Here is an 11,606-nt window from a genome sequence, read left to right on the forward strand (position 1 = left end):
TGCAATGCCACAACGCTCGATCTCGTCGCACCTCTTCGTCGCCGCGGCTTCTCGTGGTCATAGCGGACGAGAACTGTCGATGGTGTGAACTCGTCACCTCGGTGATGGTGAGCAACGGACACGTCCCTTTGCAGGGCCAGAAATGGCCTGTGTGTTTATAAAAACTAAACCATTTTTTTATTTTACCAGGTAAGGCCCACTGCGCTCGATGGCGAGGGACCTGGCCACAGACGATAGCTGAACGAGGTGGCTTATCACGTGGAAATGTATCGCAGCAGCCAAATGCGTGTTTCTAAATGTGGAGGGACAAACCGGAGGACCCGCAGAAAAATCCACGTGATCACGGGAGAACGCGCGTGTGTGAGTGTATCTGTGTGGGGAGCGGTAGTGCAGCGGTTAGCACGCTGCGCAATGAACTTGGCGACCCGGGTTCGATTCCCGCTCACGGCCAACACCAGTGACGACTATATGGTCCTGGGCCTCCCCTAGGTCGACTCAGCCTCAAATTAGTACCTGGTGTGATGTGTAAACATCGTCACTAGGGAGACAAAGGCGGCCGGGCGTGGTGTTGGCCACCCACCCCCTTGTGTGCCGTGCCGGCCTATATAGGTGCTCGCTAACAGCACTTGCCCCTACAGTCTGTTAAGGCTAAACGGGCGATCTCTTTATCTTTGTGGTTCGGTGTCATCGTCATGTGGGGAGCGGTGGCGCAGCGGTTAGCGCGCTGCGCTGCTGACCCGGTGGCCCGATTTCCACTTTTATTGTCAGCAGAGTGTTGTTGTGTAAATACACGCGGCTTTCGTTCACACAACGACAGCAGTAAGTCGGCGTTTGGTCAACTATTCAACTCTTTATTACAAACCGAGATAGTCATCGTGGAGGTATTTCACTGGCAAAAAAGTGAAGTTCAGAACAAGGATGACGGTGATGATGGCAGCAGTTTGTGAACAACGCGTCCGTTAACAATCAGCTGCGGCACACTTTGCACTCGGTAGCCAACGGCTGCCTTGAGGGCGTAACCATTAACCTCCCCCCCCCCCCCACAGCGATACGACGACGAATCGTCGAATATCGCACCCGTCGCCGTTCCATCCTTAAGTAGGGCGCGGCGGCGAAACGTCGCAGACTCTTAGCGGCGGCTAGGCTCGCCTGACGTGAACAACCGTTCCGTGGGGTGCACCGGTATTTTTACGATGTCGAGCACCACCCATCTCTCTCACGCGCGCGCAATTTGAGGCGTGGATCGCCAGTTTCTGGAGGACCAGAGGACCGATGTTTATCGACCAATCCGCGCAATCGTCGAAGCTCCACTTTTGGACACATCGCTTTGTCTTGCCATCTCAAGAGAAATTTGCCGACGCCCCGCAAAATGTCCGTCGGTAACGGGAAGTTTTATTGTACAACCCTGACGTGACCGATCTGTCATATCAACAGTTTATCATTACAAAAAATAGATATTATACATATGTAGAAACGAAACACATCGTGTAACATGTAAAAAAAATATTACAGCAAATAAATAGAGGCCCGTGTGATCGCGACGACGTCTGCTTTCGCACGGCGGGACGCGGGAGTGCAGGAGAGTTCAATGGGCATCTTTCCAGTCTCAATAAAGATTCTGATCCTGTTTACGAGTTCACGTCGCGATCGGGTGGCTTCAGGAGTCGTCGCTCACGGAGGTGCGAGATGTTAACTACCTCGCCTGGTATACGCGAGGTCGTGGGTTTCCATCCCCACCCCGATGCCTGTTGAATATTTTGAGTTCACGTCTCTCTCTCGCCGTGGTGACATGTACTTTTCTCGGGGATCCTTCAGTTTTTTTCCCTGCACGTTAAGAATGTGAATCGATGGACGTTTAGAGCATTTGGCTGCTATAAATGGCGACGTGATGATAAGCCACGGTGGTCCAAAACGCCGCCTCCGGCGATCGACGGGAAAGCCTTCACAGCTGGAAGGGGTACACGGCGAGGAACTCCTTGAGTTTGCTCGGCAGTGGCAGCCCCTCAAGTGCCGAGTTGCTCCCGGACTGAGCGCAGCAGGCGCTCAGCGTCCTCCTGCAGCAGTGGTCGAGCCTGGGCGGGCGGCGCGACCTCCCGAGGGGTCGCCGCAGCCTCAGGGGCACGCCCCTGGATCTCCTCGGCGACGCTGCCCCGCCGCAACCCCCGCTCCTCGTCGTCCGCCGCTCCTCTTCTTCTTCCTCCTCCTCGGCCGTGCGCCGCATGTAGTACTGGAGCAGGCTGATGATGCACTCGAACTTCGGCGCGCTCACCTCGAGCTCGCGCTCCGTCTCCAGGTAGAAGGCACCGCCGTCGAACTTGATGCGCACGTTGGCGGCGCCGAGCGGCGTCTGCACGCTCAGCGTGTAGAGGTGGCGCGAATCGGCGCTGTTGCGCACCAGGAAGGTGCCGTCCTCCTGGCCCCCGAGCTCGGCGGCGGCGCGGGCCTGGCTCAGCGGGCCCCAGTAGAAGCCGCTCTCGAGGAGGCTCAGCCAGCTGCGACGCACCGTCAGGAAGGCGGCCTCCGACGCGAACGTCAGGAAGTGCGTCCGCTGGGAGGCCGGCGGTGGCTCGTCGCTGGCGGCGTCCAGGGCGAGCGCGTTCCTCCGCGGGGCCTTGGCGGGCCCCAAGGTGGAGGTGTTGACGGGCCCCGCGTTGGCGGCCGAGGAGAGAGGCACGTTGAAGAAGTCGGTCGTGCGCATGGTCAGCGGCGATGCGGGTCCGCGTGCGGCGAGAGAGACGCTGCTGCTGTTGTTTTATCGGTTCTTCCGAGGCGGCCGCACGATCGTGGGGCGCTTGGCCGACAGCGGCTTTGCGGATTGTCCGGTGGGTACGCTTGCGTTTGTTCGGCGAGGGGTGCGAGGGCTGCTCTCTATGTTTGAGCGGCCGATGCACCGATATGCCGATGGTCTGCAAGACAAAGGAGTAGAAGGAGCTGGCGTTAGAGAGTGGACGGCCCTGCATGTGAATGCCGCGGTTACTTTCCATGGGGGTCCCCTGATAACATCTTGACAAGCAATTGTTGTTAAAGGCTGGTTGGTTTGACGCAAAATAAAATAGAAAACGCAATTACGGTATTGGCCTTCCGCAAAAAAAAAAACATTTGGAGACCTTTGATTTAAAGCTTTCGTGGCTGCAGGGATTCATATTCTTGGTTCTTTCGGTAAAGTCACGTAGAAGGGAAATATTTAAATAAGAAAAATATAAAACAATAAAAATTCTCACGACGTTTCAACTGCAACACAAGCAATCATCATCAGGTGTGAAATCCACAGCAATAAAAAAAATTTTCAAATGTTCTTGCTGTAGATTTCACACCTGTTGCTTGTGTTGCAGTCGAAACGTCGTGAGAATGTTTATTGTTTTATATTTGTATTATTTTATTATTTCCCTTCTACGTGACTTTACCGAAAGAACCAAGAATATTTATAGACCTGTTACATAGCTGTTGATGATTGTCCACTTGCCACATGCACAATCCTTTTGTCAATCCCCCCTCCTTGCCATGACCCGCGTGGCGAGGGAGGGGGGGAGTATTTGACCGTACTCTGCAACGTTAGTTTCGGCTAATTAATGCACTTGTTAGGTTCGCTGCGAAACATTCGCGTGACTACGCGAACGTCAGTGTCTGCTCCCCGCAACCCTAATCGTGAACGATGTATTGGCAGCACCGGGTTCCATGTGTGGAACGTCTCCCATGTGCGAACGATGACTTCACCATTTCACAAAGTGAAACTCTTCACTTCTGCAATGCAATGACCCGCGGAAGCGACGCAGAGCAAAGCCGACTTAACCCGTCACCCACGATGCCCCCGAACCCGTCCCACACCTCCGTGCGATGGTGACAAACAAACATCGCAGACACACTTAAGCGGTTGTGCATTCGCTACGTTGTCCCCACCTGAAGAAGGACGCTTGTGTTGCGGCCAAAACGTCGTGATTTAATTTAGTTGTTTTCATTTGTTTTATTTTTTACCTACGTGACCTTACCGAAGAAACCAAAGAGTATAAACATCGCAGAGTTTTTCCGCCCCGTGATTTTGTATGACCTTTTTCAATTTGCATTCTGAACATCCGAATGCTGCCCTTAATTAAACTATGGCTCTTTACCCCACCCCTTTCCTCACTCTGTCTGTCTACGCCTGTCTCCTTCTGCTCCAGGCGGTCTCGGTTCTGATGGGGCCTCAGAAAAGGTAATCGAGGCCTCATTTGGTATTTCACCCCGGGCCACCGAACACCTATTGACTTGTCCTGCTTAACCCAAGCTACTCTGCCCTCCCCACGCACTCTACTACCTCTCCCCTCTCATGTCAATCTGCGCCCCTCCACGCACTCTCCTATCTCTCCCCTCATCTCACTCTACTCCCCTCCACGCACTCTCCTACCTCTCCCCTCATTTCACTCTACTCCCCTCCACGCACTCTCCTACCTCTCCCCTCTCATCTCACTCTACTCCCCTCCACGCACTCTCCTACCTCTCCCCTCTCATCTCACTCTACTCCCCTCTGCACACTCTCCTACCTCTCATCTCACTCTACTCCCCTCCACGCACCCTCCTACCTCTCCCCTCTCATCTCACGCTTCCCGCCTCTGCGCCAGCAGCTTTCTGTCAGAATCCCGAATCAAGCTCCGCTCAGGGGGAGTTCACTCCTCATCCCTTGCTGCCTCCATAGTCTGGAACTCCCTTCCCCGCAGTCATCCGTGATCTCGACTCCTCGCCCCATGCTCACGGCCTGTGATTGCAGCTCGCCATGTACGGAGTAATTCGGCGCTATCCAGGCTCAGTTCTGCACAGCTTGCGAGGTCTGATGAGACCATGTGCAGTCCGGGTGATTTGGCCAAAGGCGTATCAATTATTTTCTATTTACAGCGGACGGACGCCCTTCTGAGTCGGGTATCTTGCAAGGCAGATTTTAGCAAGCGCCGCTCAACGCGACGTCATGGATGATTTCGGGCCTGGGTGGCTCAGGATATGCAGAATTTCCACCAACTGGCTCTGCAAGGCCTATGGCCAGGAGACAAGCACCAATGTGTCACTCAGTGTCTCATTCCAGCAAGGAAATCGCCGAGACGTTTGTTGTTATCGATTGCTGTTGTCTGTTTGGTGTGTGGATGGACCATGGAGATTAGAGTAGCCACCTGGACTCAATCTTGGCCAAGCAGGTGACACGGCGGCGATGCTAACAGTAAAAAGCAAGCGGCTGCCGGTAGGGCAAAGTTTGTTCGCAAACACAAAACAAACATTTACACTCTTACTCATGCTTTATTTACACAGAGCCCTGCCCAAAGCATCTGTTTATATGTTCATCCGAAAGCTACGGGGGGACGGTACCTTGCATCGATCAGTTGCTTCAACGGTATAGGATTGATTTCACAACAAAAATCGCGACGTTGAGTTTCTCGCCGATGTGTATGTATTTCACAATTACTTTTATCGTAAGGGGGATTTTATTTTGTTGGCGCTTTGTTGTACTCGGCCAGCACAGATGAAGGTGACCTAAAATAGTTATTCGAACGCAGTTCAACTAAACTGAACCCTGCCATAAGTGCCCCCCCCCCCCCCCATTGTTGCCACAATTGTTGACACTTAGAACGTCAATAACTCTGTGGCCTCGAAAGAAAATTATACGGATAATCGGTGACGTTTTAGGCAGCAATGGGCCCTTCTTCAGAGCATATAAAACAGAGAGGCCAGAGGGATTTAGAGTCAATAACGGTTTGCAAGACTGCACACAAGAGCATGGGAAAATTACATTTTAAAAACGTTTATGGCGACCGTTGTTTTTGCTTTAATGGGCGTATGCATGGCTAAGGCAATCGACGTGATGCCATACCGTCTGGAACGCTCTTCTCTTCCGATGTTAGGAAGCCACTGGAGGCTGTATGCACTTTCAAATAATCTAAAACTCATTTATTTATAACTGCTTTGCGTGCGTTTAGTTTGTTCTCGCACCCGCACCTCCGATTTGCACGGATGGCTATGTACGGTGGCAAAAAGAAGTTCAACATGCCTACACACAAATTATACCCCACTAGATGAACTGGTTATTTTTTTACATTTCAAGTGAAATGTAGCCAATATTGCTGGCACATGTTGCGTGCCAAGGCGTATAGTGCTTGTGTGGACAAAGCAAAGGAGTGGGGGGCAACGAGGGGGGGGGGGACAGGGGGGGCAACCCCTCCCTCTGGAAGTGCACTTTTTGTCCTCGCGAGCACAGGGCACGCCGGCGTCGGTACTGAATGTACCCTTAGAGCCCCAACTCTGTCATGGAACCCATGGGGCTTCTGCACAAACCCAACAATGTGATTGTCGGGGAGCGGAGCGAACCCACGGACCAGCTCCTGAGATTCCTCTGCGGCACCACAGCGCGCTTCCTCGAGATTTAGGCAATGCCAACGCCGGAAGATGCGGCCTGTGCAGAATATTGGGAAAAGACCCACAACGTGCGGGTTGGACAGGAGACGCGATGGAGATGGAGGAGACTTGCAGGCCCCTTGCTCATCTCCCAAGAACGAACTCCCCGCCAGCTGTTGTCAGCCCGGACGGTTAAAGGCGCGGGCGCCGAAATTGCCAGCTCACGCCACTGCCAGCGGACGCAACTCCCTCCCGCTGGAGGGATCTCTCGAAGGGGCTGGTGAAGGGGGGGGGGCTCTCTGGCTACGGGAATATCTCCTTGCCGACCCCCTCGATTACAACGAATCCCGCCCTGGTGTTCGCTCCGGAGCGGAACAATTCCCCGCCCGACGCGTTCGTCCAAATCCACTGGCGTGACCGAGAGGGCTTTGAACAACGCGGCGTCGTTGTTGACTGTGACGGCACTTGATAGGTTGTGGCGTGATGCTTGAGCACCCATTCACCTCGCGTGCCGTGCCCGCCTTCATGGGTTGCTACTCGCTTCACATCACTTGTCCCAACAGGCTACACAGGGGATTGGAAGGGGGGGGGGGTCTTTGAAGGCGAAAGACAGGGACGGAGTAGTCTAGGGCCGTCCCGTAATTCGCAAATCGCTTGCCGCTCGATGTTTAACCGTAAGCTGGGAATCGAACCTGGTTTGTAGGGTTCATAGGTGCAGTGAGCTAAACCATTGCGACACCGTTTGCACACCCGCTGAATATAAATAACTAAGCACACAAATGGTCAACGGTCGCACCTGCGGCGCAAGGCGACTTGAGTTCGATTCCCGGCTACGGCTAATACCCGTGGCGAGTGATATCTGAACCTGCCCTGAGCCCCCCCCCCACAGCCCTCTCATCCCCCTTCGCCAACGCGCATTGACCAGCATGGGGGGGGGGGCGGGGGGAATGCCTTCATTCGGTAGTGGATGTACAAACGGGCGGTACAAGTCACCTTACGCAAACATTTGATTGTGACGTTGATTTGCATTTAACGTGGCGAGATGTCAAGATATCAGACGAGCCTAGGAAGCTCTTTATTTTTGGTATTTCAACAGATGCCCAGAGATGAACGGAAGGAAGGCCGCCGCTCACTGACGGTCTTTGAGACGTGACTCATAGACACCGACAGAGAGTCATTCACCATTTGTCAACGTTTGGCTGTGTCAGCGAGCAATGTGTGGGCGCCGATGACATCCGCTTTACGACGCTGGTAAAGGTAGCAAGTAGGGCCTTGACGATAATTCGTGGGAGGTTTTACGATTTTTTTTGTCGCTGTTATGGATCTCGTAAACTTGTGAAACTGCGAAAAGATGTATCTCGATGGCCTGCGAAGGGCAATGACAGGACAGCAAATAGAATGGAATCCATATGTGCGGGGCTTGAAGCGTTACCCCGCACCCTCTCTCCCCCAACCCCTCCCTTCAATTTATATTTTCCACGATGGATTTTCTCCGGATACTCCCGTTCTCCCGATTTCCTTTCAGCGTGAAGACAAATCGCTCGTGAATGGAATGTAGCCAAACAGCCCCCAATGGCACCAAGAGCCTGCTTGAGAAGAGCCTCCTTGAGAAGGGCCTCGGGAGAGAGAGAGAGAGAGGCCGTTTCCCCGAGCAAACGTGGCGGCATTATAAAAGCCAGGACCATATTCAGGGTTTGCGATTCCCGTACAGACAGCACCACCCCCACGTCCCCTCCCAGTGACGTCTAATGGCACCATTACCTTTCTCATATTCAGGGTTTGCGATTCCCGTACAGACAGCACCACCCCCACGTCCCCTCCCAGTGACGTCTAATGGCACCATTACCTTTCTGCTTAACAGCGGGTGGAAGACTTGTCAAAGCGATACCCCCTCTTTGGGTCTTTCGGTAAAGTCACGTAGATAGGTTCAAAGAAAATAACAAAAAAACACGACGTTTCGATCGCAACACAAGAGTTCGGTCATCAGAATACTAATTCCTGCAGTCACGAAAGCTTTAAGTCAAGCCTGACCTCTTCTGTCTATGAGTTACGATTTATCGTGTTTCTCCGCATAGGTTCAGTAAAATAACGGTAACAAAAAAAAACCCTCCAAATCTATTTCAAAAGCCACGTGGTGACCACGAGACGGTGATTCTTTAACGCGCGACGTCTCGAATCAGTCCTTTTAAACAGAGCCGCCGGTTCCCTACCCCTGGCACAGATGCATGAATGAGGCCCCGATCAAACCTTCTCTTCCTCGCTCAGAGGCTGGCTCAGCGGCGAGTTAACACCGTGCCCTGCTGTGTGCATCATTACCGAGCGGACAACGAGCGCGTGACCCGACTGACACGCGCGCACGCAATACACGGGGCAAAGTTCCCCCGTATAGCCGATGGGGCAAGTGCTCTTAGCGAGCGAGCACCCATTAAGAACGGGCAGGTTGATGTGGTCAGCAGCAAGCCCCGACCGTCTTTGTCTCCCCATCCCCACTCAAGAGGGCTGAATAAAGGCTCAACGATTAATCGATTTCAAATCGCAATTTTAAACAATGCGGTTAGCAAATCGCAAAGGCTGCGATTTTTTTTTGCGATTTTAAACGTCCTATTACTTTCGTATTGGAATTATCAAATTTTTATTATTATAACTTTATTAATTTTTTACTTACCAATTGTTTTATTTTTGATTGTTCTATTTCAATTAAAACATTTTAATAAATACACGTTGGAAGCAATGCATATCTTTTAAGTTCTCATCCTTGCATTAGAATATATAGAGCAGTTCATATTTTGATGGTATCGTGTGATAATGCTCCATCACATGTTTTAAATCTATTACACACGTGACTATTGAACTGAAGCTTAACTTTAAACATTTTAATCGCAATATCTGTCAGAAAAATCCCAATTAGATATTTTCCCCAAATCGTTCAGCCCTGGACTGAATCGACGCCACGCCACTCATTTGTAGTTCCACGAATCGGTTTCGACACACACCTCGCCCCTGATGGTAGCCGATCAAACTCGGGTTTACTCTGGGGCGGGGAGTTTCGCAACTGCAACTCAATGGTTTTATATTCTTAGGTTTTTTCGGTAAAGTCACGTAGGTAAAACATCAAAATTAATGAAAATAAAATAAAAACAAAAAACAAAAATCACGACGTTTCGGAGGCAACACAAGTCTCCGTCATCATTGTGTTGCCTCCGAAACGTTGTGATTTTTGTTTTTTGTTTTTATCTTATTTTATTTTCATTAATTTTGATGTTTTACCTACGTGACTTTACCGAAAAAAACCTAAGAATATGATTCTTTGCAGTCACGAAAGCTTCAAATCTAGAACTCAATGGTTGTCGCGCAGTGCTCTCACCACTGCGCCACCGCTCCCCACCAAAGACAAAGATCCCCCGTATAGCCTTCACAGACTGTAGGGGCAAGTGCTGTTAGCGAGCACCTATGAACGCTAGAACGCTACACGAGGGAGTGGGTGGCCAGCACCACGCCCGGCCGCCTTTATCTCCCCAGTGGCGATGTTTACACACCGCACCAGGTAGTCATTTCAGGCTGAGTCGACCTAGGGGAGGCCCAGAACCGGTTCAGATAATCGTCACTGGTGATGGCCGTGAGCGGGAATACGAACCCGGGTCGCCGGTTTCATAGCGCAGCGCGCTAACCACTACACTACCGCTCCACACACACACACAAACTTCAGCGCACACACAACTATATATAAAACATTAAGTATTTACCGTTCAGGAGACGTTGATGAGACGTTGTTGGAGGTTGATTCTGGCTCTTTCTGTGCGAGCCAAAAATGTCCCTCGTCTCGTGTAAAATCTGCGAGCTGCCGACGGTTGAGCCACCGGCTTTATATGCTGAGTAAACCTCTCACCACCGCTCCTCCCACCACCTCCCCCCCTCCGCGTGGAAGGCAGTCAATTCCGGGCTCACTCCGCCTCCACGGACGAGCGCTTTCTAGTTCTGCTTTCAGCTTATCATCAGCATCGTCATCCAGCAGCAGTAGCAGCTGCAGCATCAGCAGTGGCGCGTGTCCGCGTGTGTATATTGCACGCACGCTTGTACGTAATTTGCGTGCGTTGAACTTATTTCGAACAGTTTCGTAGTCAGTTGTGCTCGTCGGATGGTGCGGATGGGGTAATGGACAACAAACTGAACACGCAAAGGGCAGTTCTAAATACGTTATTTTTTCGATCTATTTTGAAAGTCCAGTGGTTTCCCCTAACATCGGAGGAGCGTTCCAGACGGCCGCAGAAGCAGCGGCGTGAGATCGCTTCTAACTTCACCCGTTGCCGGGAATGTGTTATTTTATTATTATTTCAATACCCCCGAAAATAAAAAAAAATGATGTGCGTTGCGAAATGTGACGGGCGAGAGATGCATTGCTTGATTTATGTGGTGCCCGCCTCGTTATGTTGATTAGGACTTTAAATTTGAGCTGATATTTGATGTTGATGAATCCGGGAGGCCTTGAACAACTTAGATCACCTTGAGCTTCTGCTTCGGGTTTCCTCTCGTCTCGCGCCACCAACGAAGGAGCAATGGCCATGCTCAGTCCACTGCTGGATGTACGCCTCCCTAAACCGCCGCTCATCATCAGCATCAGCCATGGCCAATCCACTGCTGGATTAAGCCCCCCCCCCCATCGACTGCCGTTATTCATTCTCACGGAGACGCACGCGTTTAACGCCTGTGCGTTGTGAGCATTGCTGTGCTGTTCGAACTTTGTTGGGGTGGAGGAGGGGGAGACGTTACCGTATTCTCCAGATTAAAATGTGGCTCACCCCTAGGTCGACTCAGCTCTCAAACGAGTACTGTACTTGGTACGGTGTGTGTGTGAAACCAAAACAAAAACGAAATCAGCTAGTTGGGGAGACAAAGGCGGGCGGGCTTGGGTTCTGGCCACATCACCTGGAGGGAGTCGGGGAGGTAGGGGATTTAGCGCCCGGGGGGAGGGGGGAGGAGGGGGAGGAGGAATCCAGTTCGGCGCACGCGAAGTGAAACAAACAGCTGCTACGGAGAAGCGCTTTCTGTCAATGAGTCATGGGCGACGTCATCGCCGGCTGCTGGGAAAGCGCGTCACGCGGCGCCTTCACTTCCGCGACACCCCAACGGGCGTCGCCGTCGTCACCGCGACTACGAACTGCCACCACCACCATCACTACTACCAATACTGCCGTCACCACCATCACTACCAATACTGCCACCACCACCATCACTACCAATACTGCCACCATCACCAC

General features: G+C 52.0%; 1 protein-coding gene across 2 annotated transcripts; it reads right to left on the minus strand.

Moving 5' to 3' along the window:
• Positions 1 to 1,366: 1,366 nt before the first annotated feature.
• Positions 1,367 to 11,299, minus strand: LOC144940917 (suppressor of cytokine signaling 3-like). Of its 2 annotated transcripts, none has more exons than XM_078867421.1 (2): positions 11,275 to 11,299; positions 1,367 to 2,906 (listed from the first exon to the last, which is right to left on the minus strand). In XM_078867421.1, exon 2 carries the CDS (start codon positions 2,696 to 2,698, stop codon positions 1,943 to 1,945), a length of 756 nt encoding a protein of 251 aa, XP_078723547.1. In that variant the 5' UTR covers positions 2,699 to 2,906; positions 11,275 to 11,299; the 3' UTR covers positions 1,367 to 1,942. The 2 variants fall into 2 exon arrangements, with proteins under 2 accessions (XP_078723547.1, XP_078723548.1); XM_078867422.1 differs by lacking the exon at positions 11,275 to 11,299 and adding an exon at positions 10,095 to 10,199.
• Between the last annotated feature and the right edge of the window lie 307 nt (positions 11,300 to 11,606).

The sequence above is a fragment of the Lampetra fluviatilis genome, chromosome 23, assembly GCF_964198595.1.
Source record: "Lampetra fluviatilis chromosome 23, kcLamFluv1.1, whole genome shotgun sequence".
NCBI classification, from domain to species: Eukaryota; Metazoa; Chordata; class Hyperoartia; order Petromyzontiformes; family Petromyzontidae; genus Lampetra; species Lampetra fluviatilis.

Excerpts from the sequence above, each read along its gene's own strand:
- LOC144940917 (XM_078867421.1), bottom strand. The coding sequence starts at position 2,698 with ATGCGCACGACCGACTTCTTCAACGTGCCTCTCTCCTCGGCCGCCAAC.